Source organism: Taeniopygia guttata, chromosome 23 (genome assembly GCF_048771995.1).
Source record: "Taeniopygia guttata chromosome 23, bTaeGut7.mat, whole genome shotgun sequence".
NCBI lineage: Eukaryota > Metazoa > Chordata > Aves > Passeriformes > Estrildidae > Taeniopygia > Taeniopygia guttata.
The window spans coordinates 2,609,521-2,636,019 of NC_133048.1; the positions used below are offsets into that span (position 1 = coordinate 2,609,521).

At 53.9% G+C, this 26,499-nt stretch overlaps 1 protein-coding gene across 1 annotated transcript; it reads right to left on the reverse strand.

Annotated features, from left to right (window-relative positions):
- Positions 1–515: 515 nt before the first annotated feature.
- On the reverse strand, positions 516–26,343 carry RNF19B (ring finger protein 19B). Its single transcript, XM_030290638.4, has 10 exons — positions 26,253–26,343; positions 11,975–12,651; positions 6,924–7,129; positions 4,742–4,886; positions 4,204–4,366; positions 3,641–3,755; positions 3,022–3,162; positions 2,670–2,877; positions 1,662–1,793; positions 516–1,296 (listed from the first exon to the last, which is right to left on the reverse strand). The coding sequence occupies exons 2-10, from the start codon at positions 12,538–12,540 to the stop codon at positions 813–815; spliced, it is 2,160 nt and encodes a 719-aa protein (XP_030146498.2). The 5' UTR covers positions 12,541–12,651; positions 26,253–26,343; the 3' UTR covers positions 516–812.
- Between the last annotated feature and the right edge of the window lie 156 nt (positions 26,344–26,499).

Consider the following 26,499-nt stretch of genomic DNA (forward strand, 5'->3'; position numbering starts at 1 on the left):
GGTGGGACACAGGGCACTGCCAGGGACTGAGGGCAGAGCAGAGGGGACAGGGAGGGTGGTGACTTCACCAAATGATGACTCAAAGGAGCTTTGGTGGCCATGGCCATCAGGGAGCTTCCAGGGCCTTGCTGTGGGAGTGTAGGAATCCAGGGCAACCAGAGGGAAGCCCTGGATTCCCACATGGGAGCAGCCCCCAGCTCAGCTCACAGCGAGGGGCTGTGGGGTCCAACAGTTTCAACTCTGGTTCCTGGGACTGCTCTGGGGAAAGGCACTGTCCCCAACGTCCCACCCGAGCCACTGCTCTCAGCATCCTCAGCTGCCACACACCCAGAAGTGCTGGAAATTTGCCCTTTTTCCCCATTCTTCCCCTCCTTGCACCTGTGCCCAGCCCTGCTGCACAGGGAGAGGGAGAAGAGAGATCTCTCCCCGTCCCAAGCCTTCGGGATCAGCTTCACACGGGCAAAGGCAGCTGGAAGATTTCCCTGCAACTTTGGAAAGGATGAGTTGGATTCAGGTCGAATGACAACCAGAATCTTTATTCCAAGAGTCCCTTAGGATGGTTGCAGACATACAGACACACGTACATATTTACACTCTTACACACCTCACAGAGTTTGAACCAATAAATTAAAACAAAAAGAGGGCAGGGGGGAATTTATTTTTTTTTCCTTTCCTTTTTTTTTTTTTGTTGGTTTTTTTTTCTGTCACGTAAGAAACAGCAACTGGGGGAGCCCAGCTGGAGGATGGCAAACAGAAGCCAACAGGGACACAACCCTGGCCCAGAAGCTGCAGTGACAAGGGGCGTGCTCAGGTCACACTCTGGCTTCGATGCATTCCAGCTGGACCATCTCATCCAGCCGGCAGCCCTCGGCTTGGGCACAGTGGCTCAGGTGGGCACTTGGGCTCTGGGCACCTCTTGCTCTGGGGGTGTGTGGGCAGCCTGCTGCAGTCTGGCACAGGGGGGACTCGCACTCGTCCGAGGTAATGTCCGGCACGTCGTCCGACTGGCTGTCCGAGCTCTCCAGGTCGCTGCGGATGCTCTCGGGCTGCGCCAGGGTGATGTCCCACGTCTGGCTGCCAATGCAGTCCTTCTGCTCACAGCTTTGGTGTTCACACGGCTGCTCCTGCTTGTCATCCTCCTCTTCCTCTTCCTCCTCCTCCTCCTCCTCCTCTTCCTCGTTCTCTGCCATTTGGGTGTGGACGTGCAGGGAGTCCTCTGTGCTGCTGCCGCTGGTCAGCTGGTAGTGACTGGGTTTGGCTTCGATGTCCACCTGGATCTCCATGTTATTGCACTCCCTGCAGGAACCACCACCCTCACGTTACTGGGCTGTGCTGGGAGCATCACACCTCCCAAACATGAGCAAGGTGCTGCTCATCACCCCACAACTCCCTGCTCTCCTTGAGTCCTCCTAAGAGAGCCACGACCACCCCCAGGCTGAGCTGGGAAAGCTCCAGAGTCCCCTCAAACTGCCAGAGCAGCCCCTGAAGGTGCTGGGCTGCAGATCCCCTCCCCAGGTGCCCACCACACATGGAGGCTGCTCCCACACTGTCCCCAGCCCTCCTGGCGTGCCAGGAGAAGGATCCCTGGTGCACACACAGCCATCCCACCATCCCAGGACAGCCTCCACCAACACTGCTCTCAGCACTCCACGTCCTCCCACCTGTCCTGGGGGTTGTAGGAGCTGATGATGGAACCAGCCATGGCTCGGGTGCTGGCGTTGTCGCTGATGGCCCCCAAACTGACCGAGTCTTTGGGGAAAATCTCCTTCTGCACATCTGCCTGGACTTCCAGCCTGCAGGAAAGAAGAGGACTCCTCAGAAATGCTTCAGATGCTTTAGGAGAGCAAGAACCCCTGTGAGCTGGCCCAGCTCAGTGTTTAACCCTGGTGGTTGCTCTCGTTTAGTCTCATTTTTGGCTCTCTTTAGGCAAATCCATTCCGTTTTCCATGACGAAGGTAAAGCAGTGTTTACAGCCATGACTCACACGATTCCTGTGAAGAGCTGATTTCCATGGATCTCGCACATAGATTACATCCTGGCTGCCACATTAACACGTGGCTCTAATTACCCAGCAAACTGACTCACAGGCAAGTTAGGAGGAAAACTGTGGTGTAACCTCCTGACTTGGAGAGCCATGACCCTGCTGGCAGAACAGGAAGCATCAAAGCCTCCAGGCTGGGATAACAGGGCTGGAATAGCTTTAAGCAGGGCAGGCAGGAGCTCTGTGCTGTTCCCAATTAAGCTGAAGCACCAGCTCTGTGGTCTCAAGCTCAATAGGGATCTGTCCTCCTTGCAAGAACTAGACTGGCACTGACTCTAGAAACCAAATCATGGAATGGTTTGGGTTGGAAAGGACCTTAAAAAATCATCCAGTTCCAACCTCCTGCCACGGGTAGGGACACCTTCTCCTAGACCAGGCTGCTCAGAGCCCCATCCAGCCCCATCTCCAAGGATGGGGACCCCACAAGCTCCCTAGACCGTCTGTGTCAGTGTCTCCTCACCCTGGGTGGCTCTGGGTTATTCTACAACAAACCAAGGCACAAAACCACCACGACACAACCCCTAGATCAAAGCACCTTCACTCACACTCCCGGGAAGCTCCCCAAAACAAACCCACTCAACCCACACAGGCCTTGGGATCCCCTCTGCTTCTCCCACAGTCCAGTTACCTGCTGTACTTCCCCTTGCTCCCCAGGAGGACCCCCCCGCTCAGGGTGCCCCCGGACAGGGCGGCGAAGCTGGCAGTCTCGCTGTAGTTGCCCTGGATGACACTGAGCCCATCTGTGGGGCTGCCACTGGTGCTCAGCACACTGGTCAGCCCCTCAATGCTGCTCTCTCCAATGCTGGGGTTCTTCAGGGCTCTCCAGGCATCGGCCACTGCAGGGAAGGAGAGCACAGGGGGTGGAATCGGCAGCGGGAGCGCTCGGCTGCGACGTCTCATCCCAAGGTTTGGGAGACATCAGGACCTCAAAGCATTTCAAGAACATTTTGCTTCACCCCCTTCTCATCACCAGTTTTTACCTGTGATGGGTCCATCATCTTCATCAAACTCGATTTTCACCCCCTTTCCGTTGGCTGTGCTGACCCCACAGCCACCACCCCGGCACAGCGAGATGGGCACGACCCCATAGACGTAGGCCAGCATGATGGGGACCCCAATTCCTGGAGAGGAGGAGGAGCTGGGTTAAGAGGAGCTTGAAGATATGTTGGGCAGACAGAAAAGGTTTTTTAGGGACTCTCTCAGTCATGTTTTTGCTGCTTTTAAAGGTTCCCATTCACAGTTATGCAGACAGACAGTGGAGGAGCCCTGTGGGCTGAGGGGGGGAACCCCAAGAGAGTTGAACCCCCAAGAGTGTTGAACCCCCAAGGCATCAGCCACCAAACCATGACAGGAGACAGCTCTGTGTGACAAGGGACTCCAGGATGGGCTGTGGCACAGCCAGCTGGTGCTGCAGACAAGTCCTGTGCTGGCCGTGGACCAGCTCGAGCACACCAGGATGTGAGACAGCATTGTGCCCAAACCCACAGAGAGCTGCACTCTGCAAACTGCCCTTTGGCCACCCCATGGCACAGGGCTGGGCTACCCACTTGTCTCAGTGGCTACTGGGCCAGCAGAAGGGACAGGGCTGAGCCCACTTACCAACACTGACAGCAGCAATGACTGGGGAGGCAATGACAGACAAGGTGACCCCACCAGTAATGGCCAAGTTCCTCTTGTGCTTGGAGGTTTTCTTCCCCTCATACCTGCTGTGGATCTGATGGAAGAAAATGCACCAGGTGAGAACAGCAGACACCCAGGGGACATTAAGAAGTGATTTTACAGCCTTGCCAGCTGCATGAGCCCTTGAAGAACCTCATTTTGAGCACAGATCACCTCACAGAGCAGATCTAGCAGGAGGGTCCGTGCTGAAGAAAAGGAAGTTACCACAAGAACAGGGCTGATGGGCTCAAAAGGGATTCCTTGGGTGCTCCTGGGTCAAAGCAGAGGCACAAAAGATGCAAAATGCATTTGAGAGGACTTGAGCCTGAAGGGCTAGCAGGGCTATCAGCCACCACCTTTCGGCCACAAAGCCCAGGAGATAAGAGAAGCTTTAGAACAGAAAACTGAATTTGGGTTCTATGACAAGATCCACCCTTCCTATCAGCTCTAAATTTCTGGTCAGCACAGAGAACACCCCAAACCCTTCTGCCCCCCACACTCACCTTCCTCCCAACGTACACAGGGATGCCAATGACCATGGCAGGAATGGCAATGCCAGCAATGAGGGAAATGCCCACAGGAGCTCCAATCAACGTGCCCAGCTGCCAGAGAATCTTCTTTTTACGACTCCATGGCTTTTTGCCCCAGAAGGTACAGCCAGAGGGGCTTCATGGAAGGGGAAAAAATGGCATTAGCACTCCAGCAATTCCTATAAGCTCCTGAGAATCCCAAGTTCAACTTGCACATGAATAAAACCCAAAATTTAGGAAGCAGGTAGACAATACAAATAAGTTTTCTGTGGTTTTTTCCCCAAAAAGATGAATATCACACTACTGGGTCTATGTTTAATACTCAGTACACCAAGAGGTCTCATTGTATCAGGAGCTTTGTTTGGTGTGGGAAGAGCATAAGTGGGAACAGAGTTCATCTCTTTGGGTCAGAAACAATAAAATTTCGCTGAAGCAGGAGGGTGAAAGTCCAACAGGGGCAGTGAACTCCTCCACACAGCCTGAGAGAGGCATGTGCTGCTGCCCTGCTCACCTGAGGTAATGCAGATCTGAGATCTCCTTCATGCAGAGCCAGCAGAACTCGCAGCCACACACGGCACACGTCATGTGGTTGCAGCTGCCATCGTTCATCTTGATGATGTAAGCACTGCAGCGTGGGCACGGCTTGATGTCATCAGCTGAGGGGAGGAAACAGGGAATTCAGATGGGATCTCTGCTGTGAGAGTCAACAGTCAGCCAGGGGAGTCTCATTAAGGATTAAAATCCTTGTTTTCTCTGCAGCAGAACACCTTTGCTGCTCGCAGGGGGGTGGTGAGTCTTTAATTTATCTCCGAGAAGATAATTTTGATGTGACAGACCCCACCAACAGCAGGGACTGGGAACAACAGCCACTTTAAAAAGCTTGTTCTAATCTTGAATGGGACGTATTCCAGAATTCATGCTTAAACACAGGGAACAAGTCATACCTGCCCAGCACAACGAGCCATTACCGAATTGCTCCACGGAGGTGATTCACGGGCCAAGAACAACACAACAACTGGGAGAACAGGCACTGGAGAAACCCCAAACCTGGCTTTTAGGGACATGGGGCCGCAGCCACACTCAGCTGCAGAGGCTGCCCAGGCTCCAGCGTGCTGCTGGCAGAGAAGGATAAGGGGTTTTCATCCCTTCCCTAATTCAGGCATCATCTGATCGTGGTTATGCAATGGCTGTGCCGTGGTTCGGGGCTCTGCTGGCCCCTGCAAAGCTCAGCAAGATGAAATCCAGCTGTGAGCCCAGCTCACACCTTATTAATCACCAGGCTGGATCCAGCACGGCGGGCTGGAGAGAAACCACTGTCTCAAAAACCTCCCTTCCCGTGGCTAAGTGCCCTTCCTGGCAGGGATCTCTCTAACAGGATAGAAAAACTGGGTTTTTCTGCTGGCTGGGGCAGTACCTATGCTGTCCATTCTTAGGGTTCTCTAAACTGGGGCATGTTGGACCTCGGCACACCACTAAGCCACTCAGAACCACCCACGACAGCTCCACACTGAGTGAATTAATATTTAAACTCCCCACACAGAAGGAAAAACAGGGTATTTTGTTTGGGAGTAGGGCAGGGCTTTAAGAAATGGCCTCACTGCCCACTTCCAGAGTCAATAGAGTTATTTTTAAGGAACACAAACTCAGCAGACACAGCAGCTCCCAGCAGGCAGCGGAGGAGTTCTGTGGGTTGGCATTTTTTTGGTACCTGCCATTACCAAGACCTAACAGTGCACAGAGCAGAGCTCCCCACACTCAGCTGGCCATGAATGCTGCTCTTCACGACCAGGCAACTTTGAAGCTGCAACAGTAAAAAAGTGGCTGCTTGTTCAGGGTTTAGATCAGCAGAAAAGCAAGAACATCCAAGATCAAAAGAGCCACAAGCAGAGCTGGGGCGGTTGCCAGGACACAAAAGGACCCAAAGCACATCATCACCTACTGATCTGTTTGGTGCTGCTGGAAGAGATCAGATGTGTTCTAACACACACGAGGAGGGGAAATGACTGAGTTTCACAGCTGCAGGAGACACTCAGGCTTTGAGGGGAGGAGGTTTGCACAGACCTGCTGCTTCCCTCATCACACACACACACACACACACACACATACAGAGCCAAGCAACCGAAAAATCAGGGTGTGACTCTTGGGGCTGTCCTGTGCAGGGTGAGGAGTTGGAGCCTGGTGGGTCTCTCTGAATTTGGGATATTTTATAAGAAATGGGTCAATCTGTTGCCCGATGTGTGCTTGGTCTGTACCCACAGGGTCTGTGCCCGCTGCTGCCGGGCCATGTCACAGGTTTGGAAAAGATCCATAAGAGAACCAGAGCATGACAGCCGAATTAGCATCGAAGGGATCAATAACCAATAGGAGATCGAATCATTGCGTAATTTAAGATCAAGGAACGTGAATTTCTTTGAGGTTTTTAATGTATAAATATGTGAAAAGTCTGGTAAAGAACCAGGTGGGATGGAAGGATTTTCACTGCACAAGCCAGGCATGTGTGGATGAAATGATTTCTCTTGCACATCCTGGCCAGAATAAAGGAATGCCATGATTCTCTGACACTGAAGTGTCGTTGCTGGCAGGTTTCAGTTCGGGTGACAGTGGTGGGTGACATTCAGTGCCAAACATCACTCTGCCGTGCCCCCAGCCCTACGCTTGTACTGCTATTTTATAAGAAATGGGTCAATCCGTACCCGGCCCCGACTCCTGTCCGTAGCTGAGGCCCGACGTGTGCTTGGTCCGTGCCCGCAGGGTCTGTGCCCGCTGCTGCCGGGCCATGTCGCAGGTTTGGTTGGGGTGCCATATCTGCTTGCAGTGGTAGCAGAACTCTGTCTGGCAGCCCTCCCTCTCGCAGGTCAGCTTGGGGCAGCTGGCACAGCCGTAGGCGATCACCGCGTAGCTGCGGGGAGGAATTAAAACACAAAGGTACCAGGTGAGAGCCCTTTCATTCAGACACCACCAGCCCACCTTCCCCCTTCTCATTCCTGATCACTGCTACAGCAGCCTCCACACCAGACACGTTCCTGTGCTCTGCAGGGCCTGAAATTAAGCACTGCTAATTGGGTTACTCAGGGCAGGGACCTTTCATGCAGGCAGCCTGAGATGCTGAGTTGTTCTCTCCTCAGGAACTGCTGGCAGTTCTCACTGGCAACTCATACAGGGCAGATTTGTCTGGCCCAATGTGCCCAGCTAACTCCTTGCTGTTTCCTCCCAGGATGGGCTCTGGCTGCTATTTCCAGGCACACACATCCCTCATTTCCTTAGGACAGATCTATGGGTGGATGCTGTACGGTCCAGAGGAGTCTAGGAAAGCTGAGCTTGTCCTCAGCACTTCTATCAACTCAATGATTCTAAAAAAAGTGCAACAACAGTTCCATACGTAGCCAAGTCAACAAGCAAGCTCCTGAGGATCTCTTCAGAGCTTCCTTTTCCAAAGAGTGGTGAAGAACAATGCCCTGCCTTTGGAACAAGCCAAAACTGGAGCAAAATAATCAACTGCGCAAGAGAGAGAGGCCAAGCTCAACCAGCTCACTGTGACAGCAGTGTGACACGCCCAGAAGGAAGTGTCCTGTGTACACAGAAGCCTAAGCAGCATCACCAAGCAGTGCTGCAGAAATCTGACTGACAGTCACTGAGGATGAGGCTGTTTCCATTGGCAGGGGCTGACATGAGCAATCCCAGAAGTGCCTTCCCAGTCCTGCAACATCCATATGGCAAAAAGGGTATTTTTGTTAGTGGTCAGAAGAGAACAACTCCTATTTAAGGTTTCATATTTAGAGCTCGTGTGGCTCCAGTTGTATTTGCCTCTTCTTCTCCGAGGCAGCGGCGTGAGAACCACTGAATGTGTCATACCACAATGATTCACATCCCGTGGGAGTTTGAGCAACTTCATCCTACCAGGCTACGACAGCATCGCCAAAGAAACAACATCTGAGGGCTGGCAGGCACGACTGCAGCTCTACCTGTGCATCCACACACCTGCACCTGAGCCCAGCAGGAGGAGAAACGGGACAACCCCAGTCCTGGAAGCGTCCCAGCCCATGAGTGGATGAATTTTAAGGTCCCTTTCCACCCAAACCACTCTGTTCCTGTATGATAATTATGTGATACAAATGGTCCAGGGGGTTGGGAGGGATGAATTTGATTCCTGTGCACCTTCTCTAAGGAATATTCCACTAAATTTCCTCACTCTGCCACTACCCCCTGGCCTGCCCTTGGCAAGACAGAAAGGAAAAGCTTCATGTGCCCAGCTGTGTTGTGACACTGCTATTTCAAACCATAACAGCAGCCTAGGAGAGCACAGTGTAATATATTAAGCACACTCTAAATTAACTCCTCACTCAAAATGTTGGGTTTTTTTAAACACTCAAGAAATTAAAATCATCAGCATTTATATTTTATTGCTGGAGCTGAAATGACAAATATCATGCACAAGCCCACAGCTGTGGGGAAAGAAGCTCCAGGACTGTCTGGTGGGGAAAGAAATAACACATCTCCACGTCAAGGTCAACTAGAAAGTGGGTTTTGAAGTGAAATGCTGAGGAACAGTCATGGCAGGACCTGGATGGACAGTGGTTGTCCTCTTCCACTGACCTCCAACATATTGCTGGCTTAAATGGCCATTTTCAGGCTCAATCCCTTTAGATAAGAGGAGAAACTGAGTTCTCCTCCTTGAGTTTTCCCCACAAAGAATGTGAGTGTCTTCCTGAGACCCCAGGAATGGCACAGCTCTGCTTCCAGCCCCCTCCTTGGATGGCCACGAGTTTCCTCCATCCCTCCTCCTGCCCATTCACGGATCTCAGCCCACACACCTCCGTTTTCTTCAAAGGTTCTGTTTTTCTCCCAAGCTTTTGGGAAGGCTGCAGTGTGACAAACACTAGACAGCGATACCACCTGATTGTAGCAAGGGGAAAAAAAACAAAACCCGGAGCTGCAAACACAGAAAATGATTTGTTTTTGCGATTGATGGCGCATCAATTGACCAGGGTTTCCACGGCAACACGCACCGGTGTTGTGTTCTCCTCCTCCTCCTCCTCCCCCCGAGCAGCACAGCCAGGATCTTTCATTTAGGAAACGCTGTGAGGAAGGCACAGGATGTTTTTAGGGTCCTGTCACAGCCCTGCAGCCCCTTGATGCCGCCACCTCGGTGGGGGTGACCACCAGTGTCACCCCAGTCCTCGTGGGGCACCTCGGTGACGCTGGTAATGATACAACTTTTAGCATTTTTGTTGTAACTTCACTCAGGGGTTTTGTTCGCCTTTGCCCAGGGGGAGGGAATTGAAGTTTCTCTTCAAAAGCCCGGGTGTCGCCTCATGAGCTGAACATCAACAGATTGGGAGGAGCAGGAAGAAACAGAGGAAATACACGGACATCAACAAACATCACCCCCCCGGTGAGGCTGGAGACACCTGGTCTGGGAAAAGATCGATAAGAGAATCAAAGAATGAGGGCTCAATTAGCATCGAAGGGATCAATAACCAATAGGAGATCGAATCATTGCGTAATTTAAGATCAAGGAACGTGAATTTCTTTGAGGTTTTTAATGTATAAATATGTGAAAAGTCTGGTAAAGAGCCAGGTGGGATGGAAGGATTTTCACTGCACAAGCCAGGCATGTGTGGATGAAATGATTTCTCTTGCACATCCTGGCCAGAATAAAGGAATGCCATGATTCTCTGACACTGAAGTGTCGTTGCTGGCAGGTTTCAGTTCGGGTGACAGTGGTGGGTGACATTCAGTGCCAAACATCACTCTGCCGTGCCCCCAGCCCTACGCTCTGTACTACTCCGGCATTACTACAGCGGGGAAAGCCCGCTGTAAATAATTCATACCCTGATTTTACATAAGCACAGCCACACAAGCTCTGCTGGGAAGAATGAATAGGGTGATTAATTCCTCTCCCTGCCGGAGGGCTGATTCCAACAGCCTTTGTTCCAGCGCTAGCGACACACCAGCAGCGCCGGTCCACTAGAGCCGTCTCCAACATCTCCAACAGCCCCGGGGTTGCTTCTTGCTCTTCTGGGCAGCTGGGAGGAGGATGCCAGCATGTCACCTGGCTCATCCTGCTCCCTGACTAAGCAGGGAGGTGGCTTTGGCTCAGAGAAAGAGCCGTGTGTGACACCAGCCTGTCCAAACCCCCCCAGAGGAAGGGATCAGGCTCAGGCTGCCTTGCTGCCACAGAGGCAACGCCCTCCGGGGCTGCGCTGGAGCTGGCTCCTTCCAACCAGCCAGCCCAGGTTTGAACACCTTATCCTAGGCACAGATAACATCACAGCACTCAAGGAACTGAGATTCGCTGAGCAGGAACCGGATTTTCTCCAGCTGGTTGCCAGCAGAGGCATTCCCTCCGTGGCTGCTCTATCTCCCCGATCTTATCCCCAGCGCTGCTGAAATACCGAGATCTTGCACTTGATTTGGCTTCAGAAAGGAGCAAAGGTGTTGTTTGCTGTTAACTTCACCGTCTGAAGGAACAAGCCCTTATACAGGATGCTCAAGAGGCCGTGAAATGGGTAACCTGAGCCAGGTTCTCTGATTTGCATAGGATGCCTATTACAAGGCTCTGATTAAATCTTCACAATCCTCCCACCACTTTTTCCATTCCGACTACTAGGTCAGACTTTCCTTCCACGTTCTTGCTACCCAAAATTGCCATCCAAGCTGAGTTATAGCTCAACTTCACAGCGCTTCTCTTAAGTTCTCCGACCAAGCCCTTTTCCAGGCAGCTTTGGCTCACGCCCAAAACAGAAACCCAACAGAGGTCGTTTAAAAGAAAAGGGAAGAGAAAACGAAAGCAACACGTTCATAACTACACAGTCATCAGGCTTGGCTGGGCTGGCTTCTGGACAGACAGACGTTTCCTCACTTGGGCAACGGACAGTGAGTCAACATCACTCCTCTCTGTTGTGTATTCATGTCCTCATTGGGAAAAAGTGACTGGTTACAGTCCCTTCTTCCCCACTACTGGAGGCTGCAGCGTTGTCCTCATGCACTGTCCCCAGCACTGGCAGTGAAAAGCACTGGGAAAATCCACGCTTACCACTTGTGCAGAAAAAAAGGTTTCTGTTATATTAGGGAAGCAACGGCTCTGCCTAAAACCCCCTTAGAGACATATCACTCCTGCCCGATTTGTCTGTGTTCTCATAATCCCCAAGGTCAAATCCTGGAGCTCTTGAGAGATAATGGGGATAGATGGAATTTTGGTACCCAAGGCCTATCAGCTGTCCTGAATAGACTGCAGATAAGCAAAGAACCCCTGCAGCAAGGGCTCCTCATGGGACACAGCAGGACCAGAAGTGTATCAGCAGCAGCACCCTACTGAGGGTGAGCCACCCTTCTCTGTGCTGTCCTGGGACCCACGCGGGCACGGACAGTGACTCCCAGGGCTATCCCAGCTGTCCTGCTGGGGACAGGCAGCAACCCACAGCGCGTTCCTCTTCACCCAGCTATCCCAGCATGGTTGGGGACAGGCAGCATCCCTCCAGGGCGAGGGTCTACCTTCCCCAAGACGCACCAGGACAGACAGATGGGGCAGCACCCTACGGAGACAGCAGGTTTCCCCTGCCAAGCTGTCCCACGATGGAAAGGACAGAAGTGTCCCCCTCCACAGGGAGGACAGCAGGTTGTCCCAGGGTGGAGAGGACAGCGGTTCCCCACTCCCCGAGGGCTCAGGTCCCCCGTTGCCGGGGCTGTCCCAGCACGGAGTGGCAGCATCCCACCGCCAGCCCTGGTCCCCCGCAGCACTCACCCGCAGTCGGGGGCCGGACACCAGCGGCAGTCGGGGTCGGCGGCGAGGCAGCGGCGCAGCATGAACTCCTCGTACTTGGCGACGAGGTGCGGGGAGTCGCGGAGCAGGCGGCGGATGTCGGCGGGGTTGAGGCGCTCGCTGCACTCGGGGCAGCAGATGTTGACGCGGGACTCGGTGATCTCGATGCGCAGGTACTGCCGCAGGCAGGCCCCGCACGACCGGTGCGGGCACGACAGCAGCCGCGGCGCGTTCTCCGCTGGCTGCCGCACCAGGCACAGCGGGCACTCCAGCTCCTCCTCGCCCTCCGGGACCACCGGAGCCTCCTCGGTGGGCGGAGGTGGCGGCGGCGGCGGTGGTGGGGCCGGCGGGGCGGCGGGGGGCGGCGGCGGGGCGGCCGGGGGCGGCTCGGCCTTGGCGCGGCGGCGGCCGCCCGCGGCGGAGGCGGCGGCGGCGGAGAAGACGCTCTGGAAGGAGAGGCGGCGGCGGCGGCCGGGCTTGGGGCACTTGGCGGCGGCCGAGTGGATGGATGAGGAGCGCGGCGACTCGGAGTCCCGCTCGGAGCCCATGGCGGCAAGGTTAGCCCGGCGGTGTCACCGGCGGTGGGGTCCGAGGTGGAGGCAGCGGATCAGTCCGGGGGCTCCGGGCGCCGCGTCCCGCCGGGCGCTGCCTCGGCCGCGCTGTAACGAAAGCGGCGCCGGGGCCGGGTGAGCGCGGCCCCGCCTCGTCCCGCCCCGCACCGGGCGCGGCCGCCGCCGCCGCCATTTCGGTTGTGGGCACCGCCCCCGGGCAGTCCCGGAGCCTGCGGTGCCCGTCCGTGCGCCCGTCCCGCGGCTGCGGTGCCTCCGAGTGGCTCCGAAACATCTCAGCGAGGTAGAGCTGAGCCCCCGCTCTGCCTCTGGGCTCCCCTCAGCGCCATTGTTCGCCTCAGTGCCTCCATCTCCCCTCAGCGCCTGGCTCCCCTCAGTGCCATTGCTCCCCTCAGCGCCTCCATCTCCCCGTCAGTGCCTCAATTTCCCCTCAGCACCATTATTCCCCTCAGTGCCTCCATCTCCTTTCAGCCCCTGGCTCCCCTCAGCGCTTCCATCTCCCCTCACTGCCATTGCTCCCCTCAGCGCCTCCATCTCCCCCTCAGTGCCTCAATTTCCCCTCAGCACCATTGTTCCCCTCAGTGCCTCCATCTCCTTTCAGCCCCTGGTTCCCCTCAGCGCTTCCATCTCCCCTCAGCGCCATTGTTCCCCTCAGTGCCTCCATCTCCCCTCAGCACCTCCATCTCCCTCTCAGTGCCTCAATTTCCCCTCAGCACCATTGTTCCCCTCAGTGCCTCCATCTCCCCTCAGCCCCTGGTTCCCCTCAGCGCTTCCATCTCCCCTCAGCGCCATTGCTCCCCTCAGTGCTTCCATCTCCCCTCAGTGCCATTGCTCCCCTCAGCCCCTGTCTCCCCTCAGCGCCTCCATCTCCCCTCAGCGTCTCCATCTCCCCTCAGCGCCATTGCTCCCCTCAGCCCCTGGCTCCCCTCAGTGCCCAACTCTCCTCAGCCTCCCAGTTCCATCAGCATCTATGGCTCCCCTCAGTGCCCCTATGTCCCCTAAACACCCCTGTCTCCCTTCAGCTCCCCATTTCCCCTCAGCACTCTGGCTCCTCGTAACACCCTGCTCCCCTCAGTTCCTGGGTCCACTCAGTGCTTCCGTTTTTCCCTCAGTGCCCTGATTCCCTCAATGTTTGGACAACACTCTCAGGCACATGGTGGCATTCATGGGGTATCCTGCATAAGGCCAGGAGTTGGACTCGATTCTGATGGGTTCCTTACGACTTGGCTTATTCTATTATTTACCCTTCAGCCTTTTACTATTTATCTCCTCCTCAACATCCCTCACTCAGCACTGCCATGGCTCCCTCACCAAGGGCCTGGAATGGGGGGAATTGTCTGGCTGAATTTTGCAGAAAAAAAAGGTTCCTATTTATAAGAAACCCTGGGGCAATTTGCTTTTTAGCATCTCTTACTGGAGAGGGGTGTCTATGACCTCAGGAGCCCCCTCTAAATCCATCTATCCCAGTGGAGCACCTTGTCCCTCGCTGTGAGTCCCTCCTTGATAACGTTTCTGAAGATCTTGTAAAGATTTACTCAGCTTGGAACTCCTCCCTGAGTGCCAGGTTTAGAGGAACTGAAACTACAACCCACATTCTCACTGCGCTCATGCAGAAAGTTAAAAGCCTTCATTTCCTTCCAGGGTTTCCCCATGCCCAGAGGGGTCTGCCAGCCTCACATCCCATCCAAAGGCAGATAAACTAACAGGAAAGACGCTTCTTCTTATTATGCAGGGGAGGTGAAGCAGAAAGATCTGCTGTGTCTACGAAGAGACTCTTAAATCAGCACAGAAGGAGCTGCCTTTCCTTAGACTGTCAGCTCTAACTGGACAGACTGTGGTTATTCATGTGACAAGTGTGGCTTCCTCACTGTCTCCCAGCTATCACCATTCCTGAAATCATCTCCCTCAGCAAAGCCTGTTTGCATGATTATTATTACCAGGATCCTTCCAAGAGCTGGGATGGGAACAAGGAACCAGGATTTCAGTGCTGGTGCTGCTGGGTTGCTGTAGGCAAAGACCCCAGATCTGTTGGCACAGCGGGGATAATGATGACACTTCCCTGTCTGATGGGTGAATGAAGGCACAGAAGGAGTAAATCACCTGCACAAATGAAGCTTCCTCCTCTCCTAAACGCCCTGCAGCAATCCTGCTTTTCTCTCTGCTCCTTCTCCATTAATTCTGTGCCTGCCATACACCCTCCCTTACTGCTTATCCCAAGATGTCTGCTACACCCAAGTCCTTCCTCAGAGATTGCATTCCCCAGACATTTGTCAGCTCTTCACATTCCTGCCACAGCACACAGGGCTTTGGACCAGCTGGAAGTTTTGGACCACACTTAGGTTTGGCCTCAGAGTGGTAAATTCCTGCCTGGGATCAAAAAACTCTGTTAATTAGCAAGTTAATTTGGCAAGGGCCAAACAGCTCTGCTCCAAGAGAAGCAGGGATGCTTCCAGGGTGTCTGTGGAGCACATTTTCCCTGAACAGTGAGTTGCTGAGCTGTGGTCCTTGGGCAGGCATGAAGATTTCCCTGATACTTCGTGGTGTGGAGCTCCCAGAGGAACAGGACCCTTTTCCTTGGGAAAGGAGAGCCAGATGAAGAAGGGAGAGATGTTATATTGGTACAAAATGAGATTATATTGAAAATAACAACTTCTGTCTTGAGACAAGCCAGGTATGAGGCATCTTCAAATGGCTGTCGCTGCCCATCTGTAGCAGAGACTGTCTTGCTTTGATGATTTCACTAGAAAAATCACACTTCTTGACTGAAATAGAGAACTCTGAACAGGACTTGTGTGGGACGGATCTCCCAGACAGCGCTCTGCCAGCTCAGCCCTACGTCCTCTGCAGCGCAGAAGCAGACTCTAACTAATTGTGGGAAGGTTTCAGCTCAAAAGCTAATGTGAGACAGGCCTGAATTACCAGTAGTGCAGACGCAGAGAGACAGAGAGCAAAACCATCTGGAGCTCCTGGGAAAGGATGGGCTGATGGGGCAGAAATGACTCTTCACTGCCTTATATGAGGAATCACGATACCAGCAAGGCTGGGGGAGGACAGGGTAAATCCGAGTGACTTCAGAGCCATCTTCCCTCCTCCCAAGCTGTGCAGAGCTCTTGCCACTGGTTATATTTGAGGGAACTCAGTGTTTTTATGGAGCTCTGAGACACAGATTTCCAACTGTCCGGACCCCACTGTGGTCCAGACATCCCAGCTACTTAAAAACAAGTTCTCTATGGCTGAGGTGTTTCTCCATGGCGAGTTTCCACAGCCCTTGCCAGGAGCAAAGGCTCCTGCTCAGCGGCTTCCTGACTAGCAGTTTGAACCCGGTAGTTTGTTTTGATTCAAAAAAAAAAAAACCAAACCAAAACAAAAAACACCCCAAGACAAACAGCCAGGAACTGGAAGCAGAGGGCAGGAAAGCCAGCTGCTGATTGGGAAGTCACTGGATTGGGAGTGAGATCAGATCAACCCCTCCCCAGAGCTGCGGGGAAACTGCCACCAGCCTGACCGTTAAACTGGGGGATATTTGAAAATATAAACCCAAACCAAACAAACAAAAACGATACAGAAGGCGGGGGCGTGGAGGGGGATTCAAACGCTGCAGCGAATCATTCTGCAAATCCCAGCTCCAATAGGCAAATTGCCTTTTGCTTACGCTGGCAGAAAGCTGGAAGATTGCTGACTTCCGACCCCGCTGGATTTGGCACAGGCGACTTTTAAAGCTGCCTGGAAGTGCTGTATCCCCCAGGAAGGCTTCCAGGGAGAAGGCTTTGTCCAGACACCGGTTGGAGCCACCCCACACTGCCCAGTGCCGTTCCCAGGCTGGATGGAGCCACTGGGGGAGGCTGAGCTGGGCTGGATCTGCTTTTGGGAGGCATTTCTCTTTCCAGAGAAATACCCTCGTCACTCACACCCCAAAAACCCCCTGCAAAGCAGAGTGACAGCTCTGTCACTGTCGAGGAGGAAGTGCCTCTGGTGATGTAATGAAAATTCCCCTTGGTAATTCAGAGAGTGAAAGCAGAGGCTGGGTTGCTGGGAAGGGATTGTGAAAGTCAGACTGCGTGGAGGAACCGGGGTGTGCCTGGCCGGGAATATCGTTGCGGTGGGACACTGGCAGGAAGCACGTCGGTTTGGGTTTGCAGCCGATAAAATTGAAATTCCAGCTCCTACCACATCCCTTTTGTCCACTTTCCCCCCCTTCCTGGTGACCCAAATATCACAGGTATGGGAAATACCTGCCTGGTGCTCTCCTCCCTGGCCTGCAGGACACAGAGGGTGTTGAAACAGCTAATTTAGCACACACAAAGATCCAATCTGACTTAAACCTCTGGAATGCAGGCACTGAGGAGTGAAACCCTCCCTACACTCCTTTCTCTAGAAGTCTGTGGGTCTCCTCAGGGTTTCTCCCACTTTTCCCAAGCAAGGATGAGGGGTTATTCAAAGGGGACAGGCTGCATTGCAGAGCAGATGGAGTTTAGAGAAAACCCAGCTCGTGTGGCTGCTTGCTGATGAAATGCAGGAAGGAGGGGAGCAGCTTTACACCAGGAATTCTTCCTTGTTTTTGCACAGGGAGACTGGAGAATGACTCAGCTCTGGTTTTGCTGGGCAGGCTGAGACCTTTGGCCTTATTAAGGTGGGACAGCCAGGGCTGTTAAAGGGATCCAGGTGCCTCAGGATGCCAAAATGCAGATGGCAGTTTCAGGGGTTTCTCTACTGAGGACCCACCACGGGACCCACCTGAGGTGTGCTGCACTCACGGCATCTGGAGGAAGATGAGAGGGACAGACAGATTTAAGTAGCACAGAGGTAGTTTTAAACCTCTCAGAAGTGCAGTGCGAGGTGTCCCCCCAGCTCCCTGCCCTGGGGAGTTGTGCCATGGGCTCGTGGGCTTCCCTGCTCCTCTTTTAGGGGTTCTAGCTCCAGAGCAGGGATTTCAATCTCACCTTGCCTGAGGCATTGGGCAAGCCTTAACCCTGAGAGCCCAAAGCTCTACAATGAGTGATGCTGAACACTCGTGGGGAGCAGCTGTGATTGCAAGAACTGAAGCTCATTGGGGTCATTTTCTGCCAGGGCCCCGGGGAAGCGCTGGGTTGTAATGACATGCACTGTGATCATTTGTCAGATGGAGATGTCATTAGCGGCCGCTCATGTCTCTCCAGGGAAGACACCCGTGGCTGGGGAGGGCTCTCCCCAGTGTGCACATCTCTGCCCCTATCCGGTTAGTTCGTGTTCTGTTTGCCTCTCCTGGTCCCCTGAGATGTGTTCAGGGAAGGAAGGAGATGATTGTGCTTGACTCTTCTTTTCTCTGCTGGACTTAACAAGGATTGACAGCCTTTTAAATGAAGAGGAAGAGGCAGGAGATGGGAGCCTTGGGATCAGAAATGCAAGGCTCTTCCAAGAGGATTTGTTCTGGTTTAGTCTGTGGTTGCACCTCCTCTCCCCTCCATCTCCCCATCCCACTCTGCTCCCTCCTAACACCCACACGCAGGGCAATCTTCCACTCCCTGCTGTGACTTTCTGGGGAAGAGGCTGTCATGTGAAATCCTGGGAGAGAGTTACCACATGGAGCTCTCTGAAAGCATCCGAACAGGCCGGCAGCCGGAGGAACGCTGCGCTCCCCCTCCCCGAAATCCTGGGCGCTCCTCTCATGGATGGGAGGCGGGGGGAGCGGGGAATCATCTTGGAAGCTTGGGAGCCGCCTACACACATGGCAAGTCTTGTCAGCAGCTGATAAAAGAGGTGGGAGGTGGGGAGATTTCGAGGGGGAAGAATGTGGAGGTTCTCATGCCCACATAGCTCCCCCATCCTGTCTCCTGCAGGGCTCCCACAGTAGGGATGGTCGCGGGCTTGGCCTCGTTGGTGGCACACGTGCAGCGAGGAGAGACCCCAAAAAGGGACTCGGATGTGCTTCAGCAATGACGCAAAGGTAGGGGCCATTAAGCAATTACTTATAATAGTAATCTGACATGCTTTTCCCCTCTACAATAAGCAGCTTTTCCTTTTGTAATAAAAGCACAGGCTGTTCTGTGTTCTTTATTCACCTCCACGCTCACTGAAAAGCTTTGGGGATAGAAGTGACAATGATCCCTGCTCTCAAGTCACTCTCACCACTGACCTGCTACCCTTAATGATGGGGGATTTATAACTGAGAAGGTTTAGCATTGTAGGGTGCTGCCAGATCCCTATGGCAGGAGGAAGGAGCCAGACTCCCTCCTCACCTGAGTCATTAAATAGACAATTAAGTATTTGGTGTTGGCGTAAACACAGGCAAATTAGTCACTGGAGAAAACCTCAGTGCCTGTGATGGCTGGCTGTGGTTGGAAGGTGGTGGTGACAAACACCCGTGACGGCAGAAGGCCAAGAGACATGGAGATGGCATGGCATGGCATGCTCCTGGCTCTGGAGTATCTTCCTGATGCCAGCTGTTTTTTGGGATGCTCAGCATCTTGCAGGACACAAGCAAACCTGGCCACAGCAGAAGCAGCAAGATCAAAGTGAAATCTTCAGGAGGAGCACCCATGGAGAGCTAAGGAAGAGTTTGTCCTGCCTTTCAGAGAGCAGATGCACAAGGCAGAGCTCTGGCACGGGCTTGGATTTCTGCAAGGAGAACAGAGTGAAGCACTGGCCTGGTTTCCAGGAAAGGAGAACAGTGTGTCACAGAGAAGGCATTGAAAAGACCTGAGGCTTCTGCCTCAGCTTTCAGTCTTACTCCTGCAGACACGTGGAGTCTTGGGAGTTCAAAAGGCTGAACTAGAGACTGTCCTGCAGCTGGCAGAGGACAGGAAGCTGTGGGTTCCTCCTGCAGAGCTGCTGGAGACCACAGAGGGTGTCCCTGTGTCTGCTGGAGATCCCTGCTCAGCTCACCTCAATCCCTGCGGCGCTGACCTTTGCAGTGGGACTGTGGGAATCCGAGGTGGGCAGGAAGGCTTGGTACACTATCTCCAGTGCCCAGAGCCCCCAAAAGACACTGGCAGCCCTTCAGCAACGTCTCAAAACCTCACAGGATCTCTGACACCCTCTCCAGCTGGTGCATCCCACAGCACAGGTAGGGCTGGGCACACCACACGTTTCCTCCAGCTGACCCACCCATTTCCTATTTTCTGCAGACATGCCAACTAGTGAGTTAATCCTGCAGGCCATAAACTAAGCTGTATTAGCAGACACCATCTGTCCTTTTTCATTTGCTGATGCACGACCTATTTTGCTGTGTAGTGGAGCAGGCGCTGCAGTTTTGGGGTTTGCATGTTGCGGTGTCCCTGTTGCCAGGGCATAATCCACTGCTCACAGAGAGCTGCTAGTGGGGGAAAGCTCCAGTGAACTGAGCACCACTGGCTCCTGCTGCCATGGGAAGGTGGTGGATGAAGCCTTTCCCCATGGCTGCCTGGCCTCCAAGGAAGTTTGGGCTTCAATCCCACAAAGCACCTGGGAGGGGAAAGGTCTCAGCAGAACTTCCAAGGATACACAACTTCCAAGCACAACTGCCCTCAGCAGGGTCTTCTGAAGCCCCTTCAGCAACGGCCACATCCACATTCCCTCACTTGTCGGGAGGTCGTGGAGAGACCTGAATTCTCATCCCAAAGTGGGGTTTATGGGAACAGGCTCAGCACTCCAGCCACTCTGCTCTGGCCTGGAGTAATTCCTGTGCTTTACAGAGCTGAGCAATGCCAATCACACCAGGACAGGGAAAGACAGGAAGAGAACTCTTCCTTTATCCCTCTGGTCATGTCTTGGAGCAGTGTGGTGACCCTTGTCTGGGTACAGAAGTACAGACATTGTGAAAGGTCATAAAACCATCAGGATTTTCCAAACCAGTAATTATTTGACTTTACCATCTCTTGAAGCAATTCCAAAGGTTAGGGCCTTGTCAAAAGAAGCCTCCTGAATTTACCAACTTTCAATTTAACTCAGCGCTGGTGGCAGGAATTTTCCCTGAGTTCTGAAACAAAAAGCCAGGAAATTCTGTGGATGTGTGCTGAGGAGGGTGCTGAGTGCTAACACACTCATGTGTTCCTCAGAGCCAGGAAGATCAATAGTCACTGACCTCTGGACTCCCAAAATAAGCCAGAGAATTTTCAGCTTCCTGCCTCGCTGCACAAAAGCAGAAGAGAGAGGGGAAGGAATTATTCAGACTGACCTTGGCCTTAGCCAGACCACTTCTCTCTGACTTAGCTCAGTTGCATTATTTGGGTTTTCCAAAGGACTCACAAGCTCCTGGCTAGGATGTGGCCCAAATCCACCCCTTTCTGTGCCATCAGTGTCCTCTGAGTATCCAGCACTGCCAGAAAGCTGGCCTAGAGTCATTCCCCTTTCCTGCTAGTCCAGCTCTTTTAGAAACTGGCTTGAGCTCTGAATCCTGGTGTTTCCTACTCTGAAATCTGTGGTAACTCCAGTGTTTGACCCCTCTGCTGAGCTCTGTGCCCTCAGCTTCCAGCAGCAGCAGCAAGCCCTGCTGTCTCCTGCCTGCCTTCCCTAAGCTTTGCCCAAAGTTCCTTTGTGCTGTGGACACTCTGCATCAGATGTGACAAGAAATAATGTTCCACAACATGCCCTGGTGTTCCTGCAAGCTGTGCCCCTCATCCTGCACTGGGAAAAGGGGAGCTGGTGTCAGGATCTCTGTGCTAGGAACAGACTGACAGTTTGGGGTGTAATAAATCCCCACTGTGTGAGACCAATCCCGACTTTTCTTCTTTCTCTCTGTGAGCTTTGGGAGGAGGACTGCCTCAAGAATTGTATTGATCTCAGTCCAGGAACAAACATTCCCCTTCCACAGGCCACAGCCTCTCTCTCCTGTGTGTCATGTGAGGAAGAGGAGCAGGGAAGGGCAGTGCTTTGCCAAGACTAGAACGTACCCAAAACTGTGACTGCTGTCAGGAGGTGGGAAGAGGAAGAAAGAGCCCATGCGGTCAGCCCTGGAAAGGGCAGTTCCTGCTGAGAACTGCCTGGGGATCATTCCCGTTTTCATAACCAGCAACAGCTGTGAAAAGGGGAAAGAACAGTGATTCTGGACCCTGCCAGCAGCACCTCTTGCCTGCAGCCGGGCTGGGGGAGCAGAGAGAGCTCCCAGCACAGCCCTCTGGCCCCACAGCAAGGAAAATGTGTGTCATTTTCCAGAGGGCTGAGCCAGCATTAACCAGGTGGGGAATGTATGAGCCTCTCACTCTGAACATGTGCTTGCTCAGGGTTCCCTTGTCTCAGCTGAGATCTTTCCTCAGTCTGACTCTTGACTGCCAGGCCCCTGCCCCCAGCTCAGTCCAGGGCTGTTCCCCCTGTGCTCTGTCCTCTGCAGCAGAGCAAGGTGGGGAAAGGGAGTGGGGAGCTGTAGTTTGTCCTTCATTCCTAGGCTGGCATGGAGGGGCAAATGGGGTTTGTTCTGCTGAGTTTTGCTGCTGACCCATGCCTTCCTTTCCCCAGCCTGATGCATGACCACAAGCCCATTCTCTCTAACTTCAAGCACCTTTACCACAACCAGGAAATTCATCTTCTTGCTCCCTCTTCTCCCTCAGCCCTTCACCACCATAAGAAACACTCACCCCTCTCTGGGACTTGTCATCTGTGGGTTGTCTTAACCAGTGTTGGAGCAAACTGCCCCCTGTGCTGCCTCAGACTGGGTTGTGCACAGCAGAAAATTGAGTAGGAGGTTTCTGGGGCGATCACTGTGCACTGAGACCTCAAATGCTTCTCTGAAATCAGGCCCTGCTGTTTCTCCAGAACATCCCTCCAACAGAGAGGCAGCAGCCTCTCATCTGCCCAGCCCTGCCATCTCTGATCTGGGCTGCCACCCCTTTTCCCCTGAGCACCAGGAAAAGTCCAGTGCCTGACACTGAAACAGCGGTAGCTGCCAAGAGCCTCTCAGCTGCCCCTGAGTTACAGAATCCCTCCCTGCCGTCTCTCAGGAGGAGCTGTCAGCAAAACCAGCCTATTTAACCAAAGCAGGGACAGCCTGGTTTTACATGGCCTCCCTCTGCCTTTCCCTGCTTCCCTGGAATCGGGCATTCTTTGGGAAAAGCCTCTCAGGGCAGCACCAGCTCCTCCTGCACTTCCCCTGGATGTGAAGCTCAGCCACAGCAGCATGCAAGGGTTCACGTAGCTCTGGGTCCTGCTCCAGCTATTCCCTCCCTCCTTCCATGGATCTCCTGCAGGATTCACAGCCCAGCACCCAGGGGTGCTCCCCATCCCCGGAGCAGTGCCCTCAGCATGGGATGAGCAGCGAAATCGCAGCTGGAAAATCTGGCAGTGGACGTGGAGCAGAGCCCTGTCCCCGGGCTGAGGACCAAGAATGCCTCTTTCCCATCCAACACGCCAAGGCTCTGAGCCCTGCCAAACCCCAGTGTTTGTTCCTGCCTTTGGCAAGCAAGGGATGGCAACAAAAGCATGTGTGAGGCAGAAGGAGTTCGATGAAGGAGGGAAATGGGTTTCTCTTGGGTCTCTGTGACCTTTTCTGGTTTGGAAAGAACAGAGATGTGCAGAGATGCTCACAATGCACAGCAAGGTTGTTTCCACTGCCCCAGCAGCAGAACAAACCTCATGGCCTCCTTCAGTCACAGGAAACTGGAGCCCAGAGCCACAGCCCAGCCTTTGGCTGCTGGAGTGGAACCAGAAATCCAGCTCCTGGGAGTTGGTGCCTTTGCCTGTTTGCAAGGAAAATTTATGTGCAGCCATGGAACCTTGTCTTCCAGCCCTGGTTCTCCAGGATACAGCTCCTGCTGTGGGATGGGAACAATTTTTCTTCAGCTGGCAGCAGCTGAGCCAAGTTGCTTTGGAGTCCATGGACTGGGAGTTATGTCAGCAGTGCCCTTGGCCATGAGGATCCCATTGACTCTCACCTCTCTCCTTGGAGAAGCAAGCACAGAGAAGGAGCAGTTGGGGCAGGGCCAAGAGCAGGGCTGAGACTGAAGGGTCCAATGACTCCAGTGATTTCTCCGTGTGCTTCCAGCCCTTACAGCTTAACCTCAGAGAGAGAAAGTGGTGCTGGCAGGAGGAAAGAAGAGGAGTGGGGTTCTGTGCAGATAAATCAGGAATGCACCTCGATCCTTCAACAGCTGAGAGGCAGGAGCAGATTTATAGCAAAGATAGAAAAGCTGATTCGGCCAAAGGGATAATATTTCTGTTGGGAACCAGAGAACTATTGATTACTCAAGTAACCTCAACTATTTAACAAACAGCTACCTCAGCAGAAAGAAATTTCAGCCTGGCTTTAGGGAGAGGATCGAGGGGTCTCCAGGGTGGCCAGACAACAGTGGGAATGTGTATTCCCACTCTCCTCGACTCTCCTTGCTGCACTGCTGCCCTGCCTGCTCCCATTGGCACCAGATAAGGAGTGAAAACAAACACCAAGTAGGTGCCTGTGAGTGCCCCTAACAAAGGAAGGGGAAAATGTTCACTGCAGTGGAATCATGGCCAAGATGGACTGTGAAATAGGCAGGATTAAAATGTCTCACAGGACCTGGCTCAGCTCCCAGGGCCTTCTCTGGACACTGGCACAAAGGCAGCTCCTCCTGATGCTCCGGGTCTCTGCAGTGGCTCACAGATCCATAGCACTTTTCCCAGGAGGGAGCACGAGTTCCCAGCTAATGTATTTCTGTATTATTGTGTGCCTGGCAGTGACAGCCTGTGGTGGGGGCTGAACACACAGGTGACAGAGCATGGCTGTGGGGACAGGGTCACACCAAGGCACCGGGAGCATGTCAGAGCCTCAGCTGCTGCAGCTGATGTGCAGATGCCAGGCTTTGTAATATTCACATGATCATCCCTTTTGCAGTGTAGGCAAGTATGGGGGAAAGCAAGGAGAGCCAGCTGAGCCGTGGAGAAGGTCAAGGACTAGGAGGGGGTGACTTGGCCTTTCTGTTTGTGAGAGGTCCTGGTGCCATTCCTGCACTGAATTTTGAATAACCTTGAAAAAAATCAAGTTGGAACATGACTTTGAAGCAGTCCTGCTGCTGGTCATGCAGAACCACAACCTGGGGGATGAAACTGCAGAACAGCAGGGTTAACTCCTCCCTGCATCCTTCCCAAAGCGGCTCTGGGAGCCCAGCTCAGGCTGTGCCCAGTGAGGTCCCCCTTGGGGCACAGGGGCCCATCCCGAGCTGGCTCCCTCCCAGCACAGCTGCCCTGGGCAGAGCTGAGGGCTGGCACCGAGCAGCTGACAGGCCCTCCCCTCCCTGCCCATGCCAGAGGCTTGGAATGCAGCTGGCCCTGCAGCCACCTGGGTGACAGCACTGCCTGTCACCCTCCAAGCGTGGGGCTCCCACCCCTTGCTCCCAGAGAAGCCCCACAGAGCAGCACAAGCTGTTGCTGTTAGCACTTTCCATCCCATAAACAGGAGAATGGCCACCTGGGCCACTCCCAAGTGGTCCCAGTAGACCCAGCACGTGTGCCTTGGTGGGGAGGGATTGTGCATCACACAGCAATTGCTTCCCTAATTAAAGCATATTTATGCTTCTTGTTGCAATTACACTCTCAAGCACTCCTGGCTGCATTTCTCTGTGGCCCCACTGGGTCACAGCCCCCAGCCCTTTTAATGCCTTGGGAAACGTGTTGGTTCAACAAAATGGTTGTGACAGGAGCATTGGCCTCTCCTGTTCTCAGATTTCAAGCAAGATTTCTACTTTGTGCCTCTCCAATCTCTACTCTGTTCTGATTTCTGACATGCACAGGGGTCCCCAACACTGAGCTTTTGACCCCAAATGTGTTTTCCTCAGTCAGGGAAGAGGAAACACACTGAGAATCCTGACAGGCCAGAATCAGGTCAGCACAGGTGAGTAGGGTGCTCACAAACTCATTTTCTAGTTTGCTAAGGCTGTGTAGCCTGAGTGTAGGTGTGGAGACCCTACACCCCGCTGCTGTGGGATCAGAGGTGGGAAGGAGCACGGAGCCAGCCCAGCTCTTGGATTAAGGAAAAGATGAAATTCCCCCCAGGACCACGGACCAGCACAGCACACAGATACTGCTGGGCAGAGATGACTGTCACCCTTGCTCCCTCTGCTAACAAAACAGATCCCGTTATGCAACCCTTGTGCTAAAAGGCAACACGACACCCAGAGAGGCTTCAAGGACTTTGTTGTTTTGCTTCCAGGTCTGCAATCCCCAGGATGCACATCCAGAGAGCTCCTGGCAGTACCCGTGCACCTGGCTGCCTTCCCCAGAACTATTGCACAGGCAGGGGAAGTGCTGAGGCTGCTGGGGATGTGCAGTTTAGGATTCCCACCACAAACGCGCTGCTGGGCTCGGTCCCAGTGCACCAGCTCTGCTCACAGCCTCCTCTAAGATAGATGCAGCTCAGAGGATGGAGTCTCAAACTTCTGATTCATTTCATCAATGATCCGTGCTGTAATCCCTAGGGAGAACTCTTCTCCAGGCAGGGACCAGGGCTGTTCTCCAGTCCCTTTATCCTGTTCTGGAAGTGCAGGTGCTCCTGGCTCTACCCAGTACAGCACCAGTGACACGCACACGCTGCTGTCCTGGGGGGAATCACCTGCACCAGTTTCTGCACCAGCCAGCTGGGCTCTGACCTGCTCTCAGTGTCCCACCGCCAAGCCCTGCTGTGCCAGGCTGTCCAGGCATTGTATATTAATATTCCCACTGCCCAGGAGCCGTCCCCCAGCACCACATCACCCCGAGAGATGCCGAGGCAGGCGGTGATCCCACAGCAGCTGGCGGAGCTCCCCCTTCCCCCGCTGGCCCCGGGCATCCCTTACCTGTCCCCGGAGCCCGGTGCCGGTGCCGCGCTCTCCCCTCCGCAGTCTCCCCGCGCTCCCTTGCCCACTCCCCTTCCCTCTGCGCCACTCCCCGCGTGATGTCAGCGCAGCCCGGCCCCCGCAGCCTCCCCAGCGCACCCTCCACGCCACGCAGCCGCCCATCGCATCCCGCTGCTGCTGCTGCTGCTGCTGCTTCCCTGCGCAGCGTTGCCACAGCGACAGCAGGGGAATCCCATCCTCTGCTCCT

What these genes read in the sequence shown, in the direction of transcription:
- RNF19B (XM_030290638.4), bottom strand. Translation starts at nt 12,540, where the DNA reads ATGGGCTCCGAGCGGGACTCCGAGTCGCCGCGCTCCTCATCCATCCAC. An exon ending in TGTCCGGCCCCCGACTGCGG is followed by an intron (nt 7,130 to 11,974) that starts GTGAGTGCTGCG and finishes TCCTCCCCGCAG; the next exon opens with CTACGCGGTGATCGCCTACG. An exon ending in TCCTACAACCCCCAGGACAG is followed by an intron (nt 1,297 to 1,661) that starts GTGGGAGGACGT and finishes TGGTTCCTGCAG; the next exon opens with GGAGTGCAATAACATGGAGA.